This window comes from Pteropus vampyrus, unplaced genomic scaffold (assembly GCF_000151845.1).
Source record: "Pteropus vampyrus isolate Shadow unplaced genomic scaffold, Pvam_2.0 Scaffold84, whole genome shotgun sequence".
NCBI classification, from domain to species: domain Eukaryota; kingdom Metazoa; phylum Chordata; class Mammalia; order Chiroptera; family Pteropodidae; genus Pteropus; species Pteropus vampyrus.
The window spans coordinates 1,590,389-1,602,520 of NW_011888865.1; the positions used below are offsets into that span (position 1 = coordinate 1,590,389).

The 12,132-nt window shown below is 38.0% G+C and overlaps 1 protein-coding gene across 14 annotated transcripts in view; it reads right to left on the minus strand.

Annotated features, from left to right (window-relative positions):
• SYTL2 (synaptotagmin like 2) overlaps window positions 1-12,132 on the minus strand; it is a 98,596-nt gene that overhangs the window by 25,444 nt on the left and 61,020 nt on the right. For 5 of the 14 annotated variants that reach the window (XM_023532448.1, XM_011363247.2, XM_023532449.1 and 2 more), the window contains 4 exons: window positions 11,348-11,426; window positions 10,320-10,434; window positions 8,410-9,213; window positions 1,295-5,149 (listed from right to left, as the gene is read on the minus strand). In XM_023532448.1, the coding sequence (XP_023388216.1) occupies window positions 1,295-5,149; window positions 8,410-9,213; window positions 10,320-10,434; window positions 11,348-11,426 (4,853 nt within the window). The remainder of the gene's footprint in view (window positions 1-1,294; window positions 5,150-8,409; window positions 9,214-10,319; window positions 10,435-11,347; window positions 11,427-12,132) is intronic. The other 9 variants (XM_023532456.1, XM_023532458.1, XM_023532455.1 and 6 more) reach the window with 5 other exon arrangements.

Genomic DNA, 12,132 nt, shown 5'->3' on the forward strand with positions numbered 1-12,132 from the left:
CCTTGCTGTTACGAGCTCCTCTCCTCCGAGGGGTCAGTTTACCCTCCGACAGGGTTGTTTAGTGAAAGTCTGCTTCAACAAGTTTCACATGCTGACTTATGCTCTTGCTCATGTCTAGATTCAGAGACATATTTTACTTTCCTTTCCTTACCAGCAACATTTGCTAGAGGTGCTTCAACTTGATTAATTAGGATTAAAGATGGGTTTTTCGGTCAGTTTTCAAGAAGAAGCTCTATAGCTACTTGCCAAGGAACCCAAACCTCATAAGCCAGCCACTCGATAAGGCTTATTTATTCTCAATGAGACCTAAGGGAGGTAGAAAATGACAAATCCTATTAAAGCTACTAAGAAGGTGATCGACACTAGTTATTGTGCAACTTTGGTTAAAATGTTTCAGTAGAGAGCATCTTTTATCATTTCATCACTTGAATCAGGTTAACTTTTCATTCCTATTTGTTCCTGTGCTTCTCTGTGAAAATGTTCGGGTTGAATGAAATAGCAAACTGAGATAAACCCTATGTTTCACAGCTTGGCTGAAACCAGTACCCCCAAGTCCACTTAGATGAATGTGGTAATCGATTAAGATCTTCATCTACTTAGCCAAGGCCGGAGCCAAAGAAATGCAGCAGGCCAGGCAATGCCCTCAGGTGGAATCAGGCGAAGTCAACCAACCAAAGTCATACTCTAGAAGGGGAAGATTCTGCAGATAATTGAGGGAGAGGGAGAGAGTGGCAATAAAACCACCACGGCACAAGGTATCTAAGGGAAAGAAAGCTTCAGCCTGCCTTGCACTTTGTTCCTGGTATTTAGCCAGGATAAAGTATTGATTGCACCTAAAAAGGAAATTTGTGCCCATTTGTGGCAATTTCTTGCCATAAATCTTACTTAGAGACTTCTGCTTGGATTGCTAATTATGAAAGAAATTCTAATTTCCGGGAGGAAAACTTACTTAAATATTTTAGAGTTAGTTTCTAAAGCCAAAAAATTTTTTAAAAAACATTTTTAAAACCTAAAAGTTCACTTGTTGATTAATCAGAATCAAGTGAGATTCTAAAACACTGCCTTGTGGGTAAAGCTATCTCTATGTAACTTATCTAATTAAAGAATATAAAAGGAAATGTAGTTTTTTAAATTATTAAGAATGGCTAGGGAGAACTGAAATGATAAGAATTTAGTGACCATTTGGGACTATCAAATTAATTTCAATTAAAAAAAAAAACCTCTATCATCTTTTACATCATCATTCCATAAATCAACTCATTAACCAAAAGGTTAAAAACTGCAGAATGCTCACTGGAGGTATTTCGCCAGCTTTCTGCATTAGAACCAGTGTTTCCATCTGAAAAATCAGAGTCAGAGACACCTTCTTTTTCTTCTTCTTTCTCTTGTCTCTTACATAGTGATGCCAGAATCAATTCACTTTTACTTGTTTTTGTAGGGTTTTCCTTGTTGGTCAGGACAGGAACGGCTTTCCCATTTCTGGATACACTAATTGCTCCAGGACGCTCTTCGAAGCCAGGTGCCTGAAAAGCTCCTTCTAGAACCCCTGCAAACTCACTTTCACTATTCCTGTGCTCTAGGGGGTTTATACTTTCAGTGGTCCCTATTTCACAGTCCACGTAAAGTTGTGGAGTTCCGGGGACCTCAATTCCACTTTCAGAACCACAGAGACCTACTGAGAAATCAGTCACCGCTTCTCCTCCTAATACTTTATCATACTGGTTGACTTGAGATTTGAGAACATTACTCTTCAGTTTCATTTCAGGGGTCTCTTGGGTTCTCCCCAAGAACCTGGCCTGCTCTGACTGTGACGTCTCCTTCTCAGGCGTTTCTTCCTTCACTGACACCTGGAGCTGATAAGAAGGAGCTTCAGATGTTTCTTTAAGGAGTTTCTCAAAACCAGTATCAAAAGCACTCTCAGCTATTGATGGAGCCTCTGATTTTTTTACTGTTTCTTTTAGTTCCTCAAGGTGGAATTCAGAAGCAGCTTGCCTGGGCACCTGAGTGCTACCTATTAACTTTGGTGGAGAAAGAGTCCCTGTGTCACTTTCATATTTTAAGGAGGGTGTTTCCATCGTTTCCTTCAGTAGTTTTTCTAAGCCAGCACTGAATTCAAGCAGCTCTGATTTATGTTGAATAATTGTTTCCCTCACAATCTCTGCCACTTCCTGAGGCAACACTTTGCCATACTGAGTAACAGTGGAACCAGATGAGCTAAGGCTTTGTTCTAATGGAGACCTTTGAGCAGCTAAATAAGATCCAACTTCATAAGTTTTATCAGAAACTGTATTGAAGGAATAAAGATCCCTTCTGTCTGGAACTATGATGTCCATTGTAGCCAATGGTGGGGTAACTGCCAGAGAATTTGGGGGGCTACCTGCTGCTTGTACTCCTTCAGGAAACTCTGCTTTTACTTCTCCAATAACTACTTCCCTATCAACTGGATAACTCAACAAAGCTTCTCTAAGTAGCTTTTGTAATACAACATTTACATCATTCAATGCAGGTTTGGGAGGAAGAATAACTTTTTCTACAGTCTCTGAAATTTCCCTTTGAGAAGATAATGCCTTTTCCTGAGCAGCAAGATGAGCATCCCTGGAAGAAGGCATATTGTGGGGAGAGTTGGCCACATCCCCAAAAGAACCCTTTCTGTGAAGATGGGAAGGTTGCTCCAATGGCTGAGAATCTTCTGCAGCCATCTGAAACAAGCTCTCTGTATTTAGCTGGCACTCACCACTTTCAGCTTCCTGGGGGAGAGCCATTTTTCCCAAAGTTTCTTCCCCCTCTGGAAAAGGAGTTATTATCTCTCTCTGATGAGCTGATGAGTTACGACTCCATTCTATCTCTTTTTCAAAAACTCTCTCTTTGGGCTCAGAGTTGATCCTAGCGGTGACGGGTTCCAACTTGGTTTGCAAGGGAGAGGGTAACGTTCCAGTTCCTTCCTTCAGGAGTTTGTCTAGACTAGCAGCCAAAGTGTTTAGTTTGACCTTTGGAGGAGCTACTGTTTTGTCTACACGCTCATTAATGATCTCCTTAGGTTCTTTGGCTGCTTCTTCAGCATCAGCAAAACCTGTCTTTTGAAGCCATGTCCTATTTTCAGAAACATCTGGTTCAAGCACTTGTTTTCTACGAAGTTTTCCACCAGAAGGCTGGATTGCTGGTGATGAAGCTTCTGAAAGCGGCTTCTGTAAGCTGTCACTAAAAGGGTCTTTGTAGTCTTTAGGTAAAACACTTGTTTTCACAATGGATTCTTGAATCTCTTGGTCTGAGTAATTCTTTTCTTCCTTGAACACTGGCGTAACAAACTGTTTGGTATTCTTTTCCACATTTTCTTCTGATGACTCATTTCCTGGCAACCGATGAGTGGACTTTCTGGGTGGTCTCACTGGAAATGCAGTTTCATCTGGTAACACCTGGAGTGTGGACTTTGAATTTAATTTCCCTATTTCCTCTGTTGCCGGAACTTTTTTTTGGCTCAGAAACATCTCTGTTTCATGGATATTTTTTCCTGATGATTTGATGTCACGTAATTCTTTGTGTTTCTGGCTATTAAAATGCACAGAATTTTTTTGGCTTATTGTCATAGTATTCTTCTCAACATTATCCTGACTTTTTGGATTGGCTCCTAAGTCCCAAAATTTCCTCAAATTCTCAAATTGAGAGTGATTAGAAACCCATTCTGCATTGGGTTCATCTAGTCTTTCTTTTAGCGACAGAACTTTAAAATTGGAATGCGATTCACCAATTACAGATCTGTCTTTCTCCAAAGAAGTATATATTTCAGTCCTAACATTCGAAGGATGTTGCAATGCTGGTAAAGTGATGTCTCCTCCAGAATGCAAACTGTCTGCCACTGGCAATCTTTTTACAGGCTCATTTATCTTATTCCGAAACAGAGACACTTTACCTGATTGGTCAATTGAAGGATAACTTTTGGATGGACCCAATATTTGGGCCCTGGTCTCTTTAGGTTTATCTGAAGAATAAAAACTGGACAGACAGGCTGCTTGGCCATCTTCATCTAGGACCACTTGTTTGGCAGTGCCTTGATTATATTCATTCCGGGCCACAGATGAACTGTCCATGGACTTCGCAGGCTGATATGCTTTAGCAGAAGGTTGTCCCTGACTGAGTGAAGATCTGGGTTCTTTATGAGTTAACTTAGCTGCAGCTTTCTCACCTTCCCAAAAGGATATTCTGTCACTCACTCTTTTGTATTTCTCTCTTTGCACTTGGTTCTTTGGAACCTCACTAGCTTCTTGTAGTTGGACCTCAGGCTTCTTCCAAGGAGATTTGTTGTTGGCAGCCCTAGAGAGTAACTCAATAATCTCTGGCTCTAAGGAAGCTTTGCTCTCTCTCTCTGTCTTCATGCTGTCTTTCAAATTTGTTTCTTTGACAATTTTCGAAGAGTCAAAATTCACCTCTGATTTTCCTCTATTTTTTTCATAAACGTGAAGTTTGAGCTCTTCTTCACATAAGCTGCTAACCTCCTTAATGTTGCATGGAACTTGGTCTGCTGCATCAGATCCTTTGAGGGCACTACAGAAATAGTCACTGGTTGGGGGAGGTACCCCATTTCCTTCCCCTATGTTTTTTGAAGCTTGGCTATAGTCTGTAGTTCTACTCTTTTGATTCGAACTGTAGGTTTGAAATGGTTGCAATATGCCTGGACCTTCCTTGTCTTGTTGGGACAAATTAACAGATTTGGGTTTGATTTTTGCATTATCTTGGCAATTTCTAGAAGGCAGCATATTTTTCTCTACCTGGAATGTTGAATCGAATCCCATAGGCGTCAATTCAACTTTGGTGGATAACAGAGCTTTTGAGCCATTTTCTTTTAGACTGGTGTCATCTGTCACCAAGGCAATAGCAGTCTGTGATTTTGAGTCTGTTTCTTCTTTGGGCTCTATTCTTTGGGGATATTCAAGAGGTGACTTATTGTCATCTGAATGAGAACTTCGGTTAAACCAGTCTAGGACTTTAGATATGGAATCATCAGTTGTCTTCCTTATTTCGGTGGCATATGGATCAGAGCGTGAGGATGTCTTAGCTTTTAGGGCCTTGAGAAGAGGAGGCTTACCTTGCTGATGGTCTCTAGAACTATGATCTGGCACCTGAGTTGGCTCAGGCTCCACACGAGACAGTTCATCTGCAACATAGAAATGCTTTTCTAAATAAGAAAAAAGACTACTTAAAGAATTATTATTCAATCACTTGCATTACCTTTTTAAAAAAAGGCACTTTGTATTTACATGTTCCACACCACTAGCTGTTTATATCAACATTTTTCAGGGGTTATAATGTAAATTCATCCTAATTAAGATATTCTACCAAAGTTGCCGTATAACAGTAAAGGAAGGTAAATGCAGACCTCTGGAACTATGGGGTTAAACTGAATTGGGAACTTCTTTGAAGCCTCTGGTTTATTTTAAAAATTTGCATAAATTTTGTATTCTGCTCCATATTACATTTTATATATTAATTTTCTCCTACTCTCAAATCTTTACATAAAATTGACAGTCCAGGAAGATATATGGTGCTGATTTTTTTCTCCAACTATGCACTGGCACATTCAGAAATCCTATGAGAGGGGTTTATACCCAAGTTTGAAGAACACAGATTTCAGGAGTTGGAAAAACAACTTTCAAGGAAGATTGAACAAGGAGTTCTCTTTAGAACCTTAGAATGGCACAGTGAGGATATTTGCATTCGTGGGCCTTACTCCTGATCTATTAAACCAGAATATCTGAAGATAGGGTGCCAGGATCTTTACTAATAGCTATCCCAGTGGTTATTGAGCATACCGGGATTTTTGGGCCATGACCTCAAGAGGCTCCTTCATTATCCTTTATTTTCTTCCTATAATTTGTGAGTTAGTAGTAGTTAGAAGTAGTCAAATAAATTAAAATGAGGACTAATGGAGAATGTGATCTCTACCTGTTCCCTGATGTTGGCTAATCAATAGCTAGGAGGCTGGAGAAGAATTTCTAAGTTCTTTCTAAGCTATCAAGAAACTAGAGAAAGTCCTTTCTGAGCCTTAATCACAGGGTACAGGGTACATTTAGGTAAGAGAAATCGGACGTTCTTCCCCTTTAGTTAAGACTCAGGTGCTTCAGCACCTCTCTCTCTTCCTTATAAATGCTAAGCTATGCAATACATACATGTTCCTGAAAATTATGTGACTTGAATTTGTAATGAAGTCAGCCACATTTCAAATGCACTAGAGGAGTTAATAAAATTAAAATTCTATCTTTAATTTTAATCACCAATTCTGGCTAAATGTGAAAACAACAACATCTTACATAATAATTGACACAGTAGATATCGGTTTCCTTAATTACGCATTGCACTCTTAAATGTATGTCAATAATTGTGAAGTTTCTTTGAGAAATCTTTAAGAATTTTGTGTTAGTTTAACAGAAAACTACTCAATAATGAAAAAAATGTATATTATATACTGTTACTGAAAAAAGAAGTCTGGAGAGTATAAACATAATTTAAAATTATATTCATGCCTAAAATTATCGAAAGGCTCGACAATTAAATGCTAGCAATAGTTAATTCTAGGTAATGGCATCACAGATGATATTTATTTCACTACGTATAAATTTTAAAAAAATTTAATGAAATGAGTTACTAAGAGTGATGATAAGAGGAGCCAATTTTGCTTCCAATCCCTAGACCCATATATTTTAGCTGTTGAGGTATAACGTCATTTATCGGTGCATCTGAGGGCATTTTTTCTTTTCAAATGTTTTATAGTTAAAGTTTATTATTTTTAAAATGAGAATAGTTGTTTTAAAAATGTGACGCCAGGCAATGTTTTACTTCCTCTAAGGAATTCTTTCATTTGTTTTGTTTTGTTTTGTTTTTTTTTCCAGGATAATAATGAGTATGATAGTGACTATCCTGAAGCTCAGAGCTAAAGTCGAATTCTTATAATTTGCAGAAAGTTTACTGTCGGGGGGGGTCTTTATTTTCTTTTTATGCTCCATTTTTTAACCTTATATTTATGTAGTAAGCAGAAAAAAAGTAGGGCATTAATAAGCAAGCAGAACTTTGTTTATAAACTGAGGCATCTGTCAATCAAACTGGGTGCAGCTGATGATGCCTTCCTCCCAAATTTCATGGTCATTTGCAATTTAAAAATCAGAAAGCACAAATAAGTAGTTAATACAAAATTTCAAAGATATTCTGTGGTAAAGTAAGTGCAGTTTGAAAAACAGGAAAGGTTTACTAATTTTCTTCTATGAATTATAATACAGGAAAATATTACCAAAGAAATTTTTTTCATCTTTCAAATAAACATTTCAGTAAGTAGTATCCAAATATTTGCTAATATTTACTCAAACTTTAGTAATTTCCTTTAGTATGAGTTCCTTTATTTCTTGAAGAAGCACCCGCTAATTTTTAATTCTTTAAAAAATATCCTGGTCTGTTCAAATGATTTTAAATGTCCAAGAAGAGAGGTGGTGAAAATGCTTTGTCCTTTTAGAAGTAGATTGATCTGAACAAGTATGAAACTGTAGGGCTGAGCAAAAGTGACTCAGTTAACTTACACTCATAGGGAATAGTGAGAGCAAATAGGTTAGAAACTTGACTGTAAATTTTCTTCACTGTAAGGAAATAATCATAGGATTGGATGAAGACTTACTGAAGATGGGAGAATACACAGAATGGTTTCCCTCCTTGTTTCTGTTTTTTAATACATAAGAATAGTGCAGTAATCATATTAGCATGGGAAAGCAGCTTCAGGAATCCTCTGAGAGCTGCAGGACCTTCAAGAGAGGGCTAGTTTAGCTATTTGGCAGGAAAAAGCAGCATTCTTATTGCCTGTCAACTCACACCAGCTGAAAGAGAAAGTCCCTGTAGAGCTTTTAAAGGCTAAGAACAAATGGGTAGAGGCCCCGTGCAGACCAAAGTCTGAGGCTCTGTCATAGTAAGTACTCAAAGCCTAGTTTCCCATCCTTTGAGGATATGAATGTAAAGATTCTCTTTAGATTAAAAGAGAAACTAAATTTTGGTTTAACGGTAACTGATCAATTTGAATTAGGTGAGTAGAAATAATTTACTCTATAAAAAGGTATTAGCATAACTTTAATTCTTACTCTGTATAAACACCTTGATTTAACTCAAAACACTGTAATTTGTTTAAGTAATTGATATGATTACATTTTTTTAGGGTAAAGCATATTGGGCCAGCAACTGTGCTAACCTGGTTCTTTTAACTATTAGTCATTGAGGAAAACCTCCAAACCCATTAAGAGATATAAGCATTCCCCAGTGTCATCTGCCTGAATTTCAACTGGAATGGTGAGGAGCAAAATGCAGCTTCTACAGGGCTGGTGGACCTTGCCATTCCAACTCACTGGATCAGGGCTAATAGCCTGGTAGTGACAACTCTCTTACCAGCAGGGCTTTTGGACAATTCTGATTCAAGCCTTGACAATTCTGATGATTTAGCTTTGTGTTCATTGACGGTGGGTGAATTTTCAATGGGCTGTGGTCTCGCAGTTAAAACTTCTGAGGGAGAAGAGTGCCCATTAATTGGAAAAGAACCAGAAGCCGTTGGCTGATGTGCTTCATTGTTTGCTGCACTTGGGCTTGAGGCTGACTGATGTAAAGACAAAGGCTTTCTGTACTGGAGAGGCTTAGGGTCCTTCCAAAACTCACCCATGTCCCTTACTTCTTGCGTTCCATTCTTCAACCTATCGAATTCCAGAACACTGAATTCTCCCACTTCCCGGCCGCGGATTAACCCCGGACTCGATGGGAGTTCATCCTTCACTGCAGAGAATCTCACATGCTTTAATGGCTCCAGTGAGTTTGAGGAGGTGTCATCTTCTAAGGAATGATCCTTCTCAGAAATTCTCTCATGAATGGTTAGGCCAGGTGACACAACCTTGCTTTTGGAGTCAAAGTTCTGATGGAAACGAACAGTTTCTGAGTCTGTGCTGCTGGAGCTGGAGTTGCGCTTGAGGATCCCTCTCGGAGCCCCTCTTGTGTTCAGGGAGTCCGTCCTTTGTCTAGGAAGAGGCTGGTTATCGTCTTGCTTTAAAACATGTGAAGTGTAGATCATTTTCCTGGCTTTTGGGATTGGAGCTTTGATTTGGGATCCGCTCTCAGCGCCTGTAAAGGTCTGCTTTGGTTTCTCCGACTTTGGGCTTGAAATATCCAGATTGGACGACTTTTCTTTTAACTCTGACAATTCACCTGAAAATTAAAACACATTAAGTGATATATCAACTGGAGAGTAACTGTTATTTAAAACATCTACTATAAACTTAAGTATTTAAATATTAAAGTAGGCAGTGTAAGTGCAGACCTAATTAAAAAGCATTTAAAGATTCATGCTCAGACTTCATTCAACTGTACGTTTAAAATTATTGTGCTTTACATACATACTTTGAGGTATTTTATATTCAATAAAATTTTTTAAATGAATTTTTAAAAATTCCTCATGGAGGTGAAGGAAAAATACAGAAGTTACTTTAAGAATTCACATATGCAAACCAGGAAAAGGAACTCAATTAAAAAACAAACAAACAAACAAAAAAACCCTCAATACCTAAAACAAAAATTAACTTTGTCAAAAAGTTTAGGGGAGAAAAAAAAGGTAACATATTCCAGTGACTTTTTTCTGTAAAATAGTTTATACTACATAAAGTATACTCAATGGAGAGGGGAGAATACACTAATATTAAAACAGGCTCATTGACACTCTTAACTCCACTTTCAATTGTTAATTTTCTATCCCTTATCCAATTGTTAATGCTTGTGGAATTTTCTTACAGTTACTTTTGAAGAGATTAAATTGTTTAGTGTTCTTAACAGCATGGAAGAATGGTAAAATTCCATTAAGAGGTAGACTTAATTAAGTACACAAACCTGATCAAATGCTCTTGAGGGACTGAGCTGATAATTATAGATTAGAAGATCATAACATTGTCAAGTGGCCTTTTTCTCTTGAGGCGAACTCTTTTAATCTTAAACAGAACCGTGTCCACACATGGTAGACATCCAATAAATGCTGCTAAATAAGTGACTGAATGCCTCTGGTCAAAAAATGTCCCAGTTCACTGAGGGAGAACCCAAGGCATAGAGGTTATACAAGTGTCAGCTCCAAGGCTGGAATGCAGTTTCTAAAACTTCTGCTTCCTTCCCTCAGGCAGAAAACCAATGGGCAAAGCAGAATAAGAAAACCATCAGGACCTTTCACTTTCTCTTAAAAGTTATTTCAGTTAAAGGAACTCTGAGAATTTCCCTTAGTCCACAGATAACAAAGATAAAAATATCTAGTCCATAAAAATAATATTTACCCTCTTTTGAAGTCTGAAAGAAACCAGCTCTTCCATTTTTTGACTGCTCATTTTTGGTTTGTTGAGATAAGTGATCTTCTGGCAATTTGGAGCTGTTAAATGGATTCTTCCTTTGCTGAGGAATAAAACATTGTTTATTAAACTCATTTTAAATGTCATAACAGCAACTCAGTGTTAGCAAATGCTTATTATCTCCAATACTTGATTGTTTTATCCAGTAAACTCTATCTGGCATGTCTGAAAAGTGATTGCCCTGGTTAATCAGGTTAGCATAGAATATATATGTTATGCAATATAACAACATTAGATGAGAACTAGGCATTCAAATCTATACCTCACATTTTATAGCAATGAGAAAAATTAGGCCTGGATAAATCAAAAAGCTGGTCAAGATCGGGGTCAACCTGATACTCTGATCAGAACAGATTCCCACCAAAGCTCTTTCTACCAACAAGACTCTCACTCTGCTAGATTAAAGCCATATTGAATATAATTGTAATTGACCTTTTCCATAAGGATCTAAAAGATACTTATCAAGGTATCTTGAAGTATTTCATATTCACTATTGTGATTATCAATTCTAATGAAGAAAGGGTATCAGTAAACAGATTTTTTTTAATTTATATGTGACTGAATATCAGTGTTCACTGTCTACAGTTTTATATATTGGTAATTCCTTCCCCCAAGTAGACCTCTAACAGAGAGTCAGGAAGCTATAAATAGTAATAAGGATTGACATGGAACTAACAAGCTACATTCCACATGGTTAAAAGAAGCAGCCCCCAATGGCTTCAGACATTTTTTTCTCTAGGGAAAGAAATCTGGGTCTTCAGCATGGTATACCAGCAACATGGTATTCATCAACTATCAAACCACAAGAGTGACTTCTTATGTTAAATAGTAAAAATTATCTGTATTTGGTACAAAAAAAGTACTACAAAATCCTCTTTATTTCATGGTGCTTTGATAAAATGAGAAAAATGGCATTCCACCAAAAATGAGATTTTTGAAGTTTGAGCTCAGCCTACCTTAGTGGCTGGAGACATGGCTGACTTCCTTGAGTTTTCCTGGGACGTATCAATCACGGTAGAAGCTGGATTTACCAAGCTGGAATTGCAAAAGAAACAATAATTCAGAGAATAAAACCTCACCCTTTGAGGAAGCATAAATCATGCCTCTAAAGCCAAAACCTATTAAGGCAGGATAGGAAAGGAAGTTTGTAAAATCAAACTGCTAGCAAGGGAGTGGGAGTTGGGTTTTAAGATGATTAAACAGTGAAGAAAAAGAAATGGCAGAACAGAAACAAAAGACAGGCACAAGACAAGACAAAACAATCAGAAGCCATGAAGTTTATATCAAGGTACCAGGTACACAGGAGGTTCACAATTTAAATTTGTAGAAATGAACTTGTCTCAAAGTCAGAAGCTAACATCAGGTGCAGACGAAAGTGAGCGAATGATCTCAGGGGGAGCGAATGATCTCAAGGTCATTGCTGAAATGACGCTCCAAAGAGTTTTAGGGCCTAATTCCATAGGCCAGGGCAGAGAGTCAGTGCTTGTTCTAATTCAGGTAGCAAATAATAAAAGGGAAGACTCAGGTGAGATGAGTGACTCAGCAAAGGAATAGAAGAAACAGAAAATCTAAGAGATGCTGTGCAGGGAGGTTGGTGGGTTTGGGCAACTTACTGAGAACTTTCAACCCAACTCTGCAGGCTGGCCAAGTGAGTTCTTGTTCAAATACAAGAGCCAGAAGGACAAGCATAGCATCCAGAAGATGGGGAGAGGCTGGAAGCCTGGAGCTGGCTTAGAGGAGT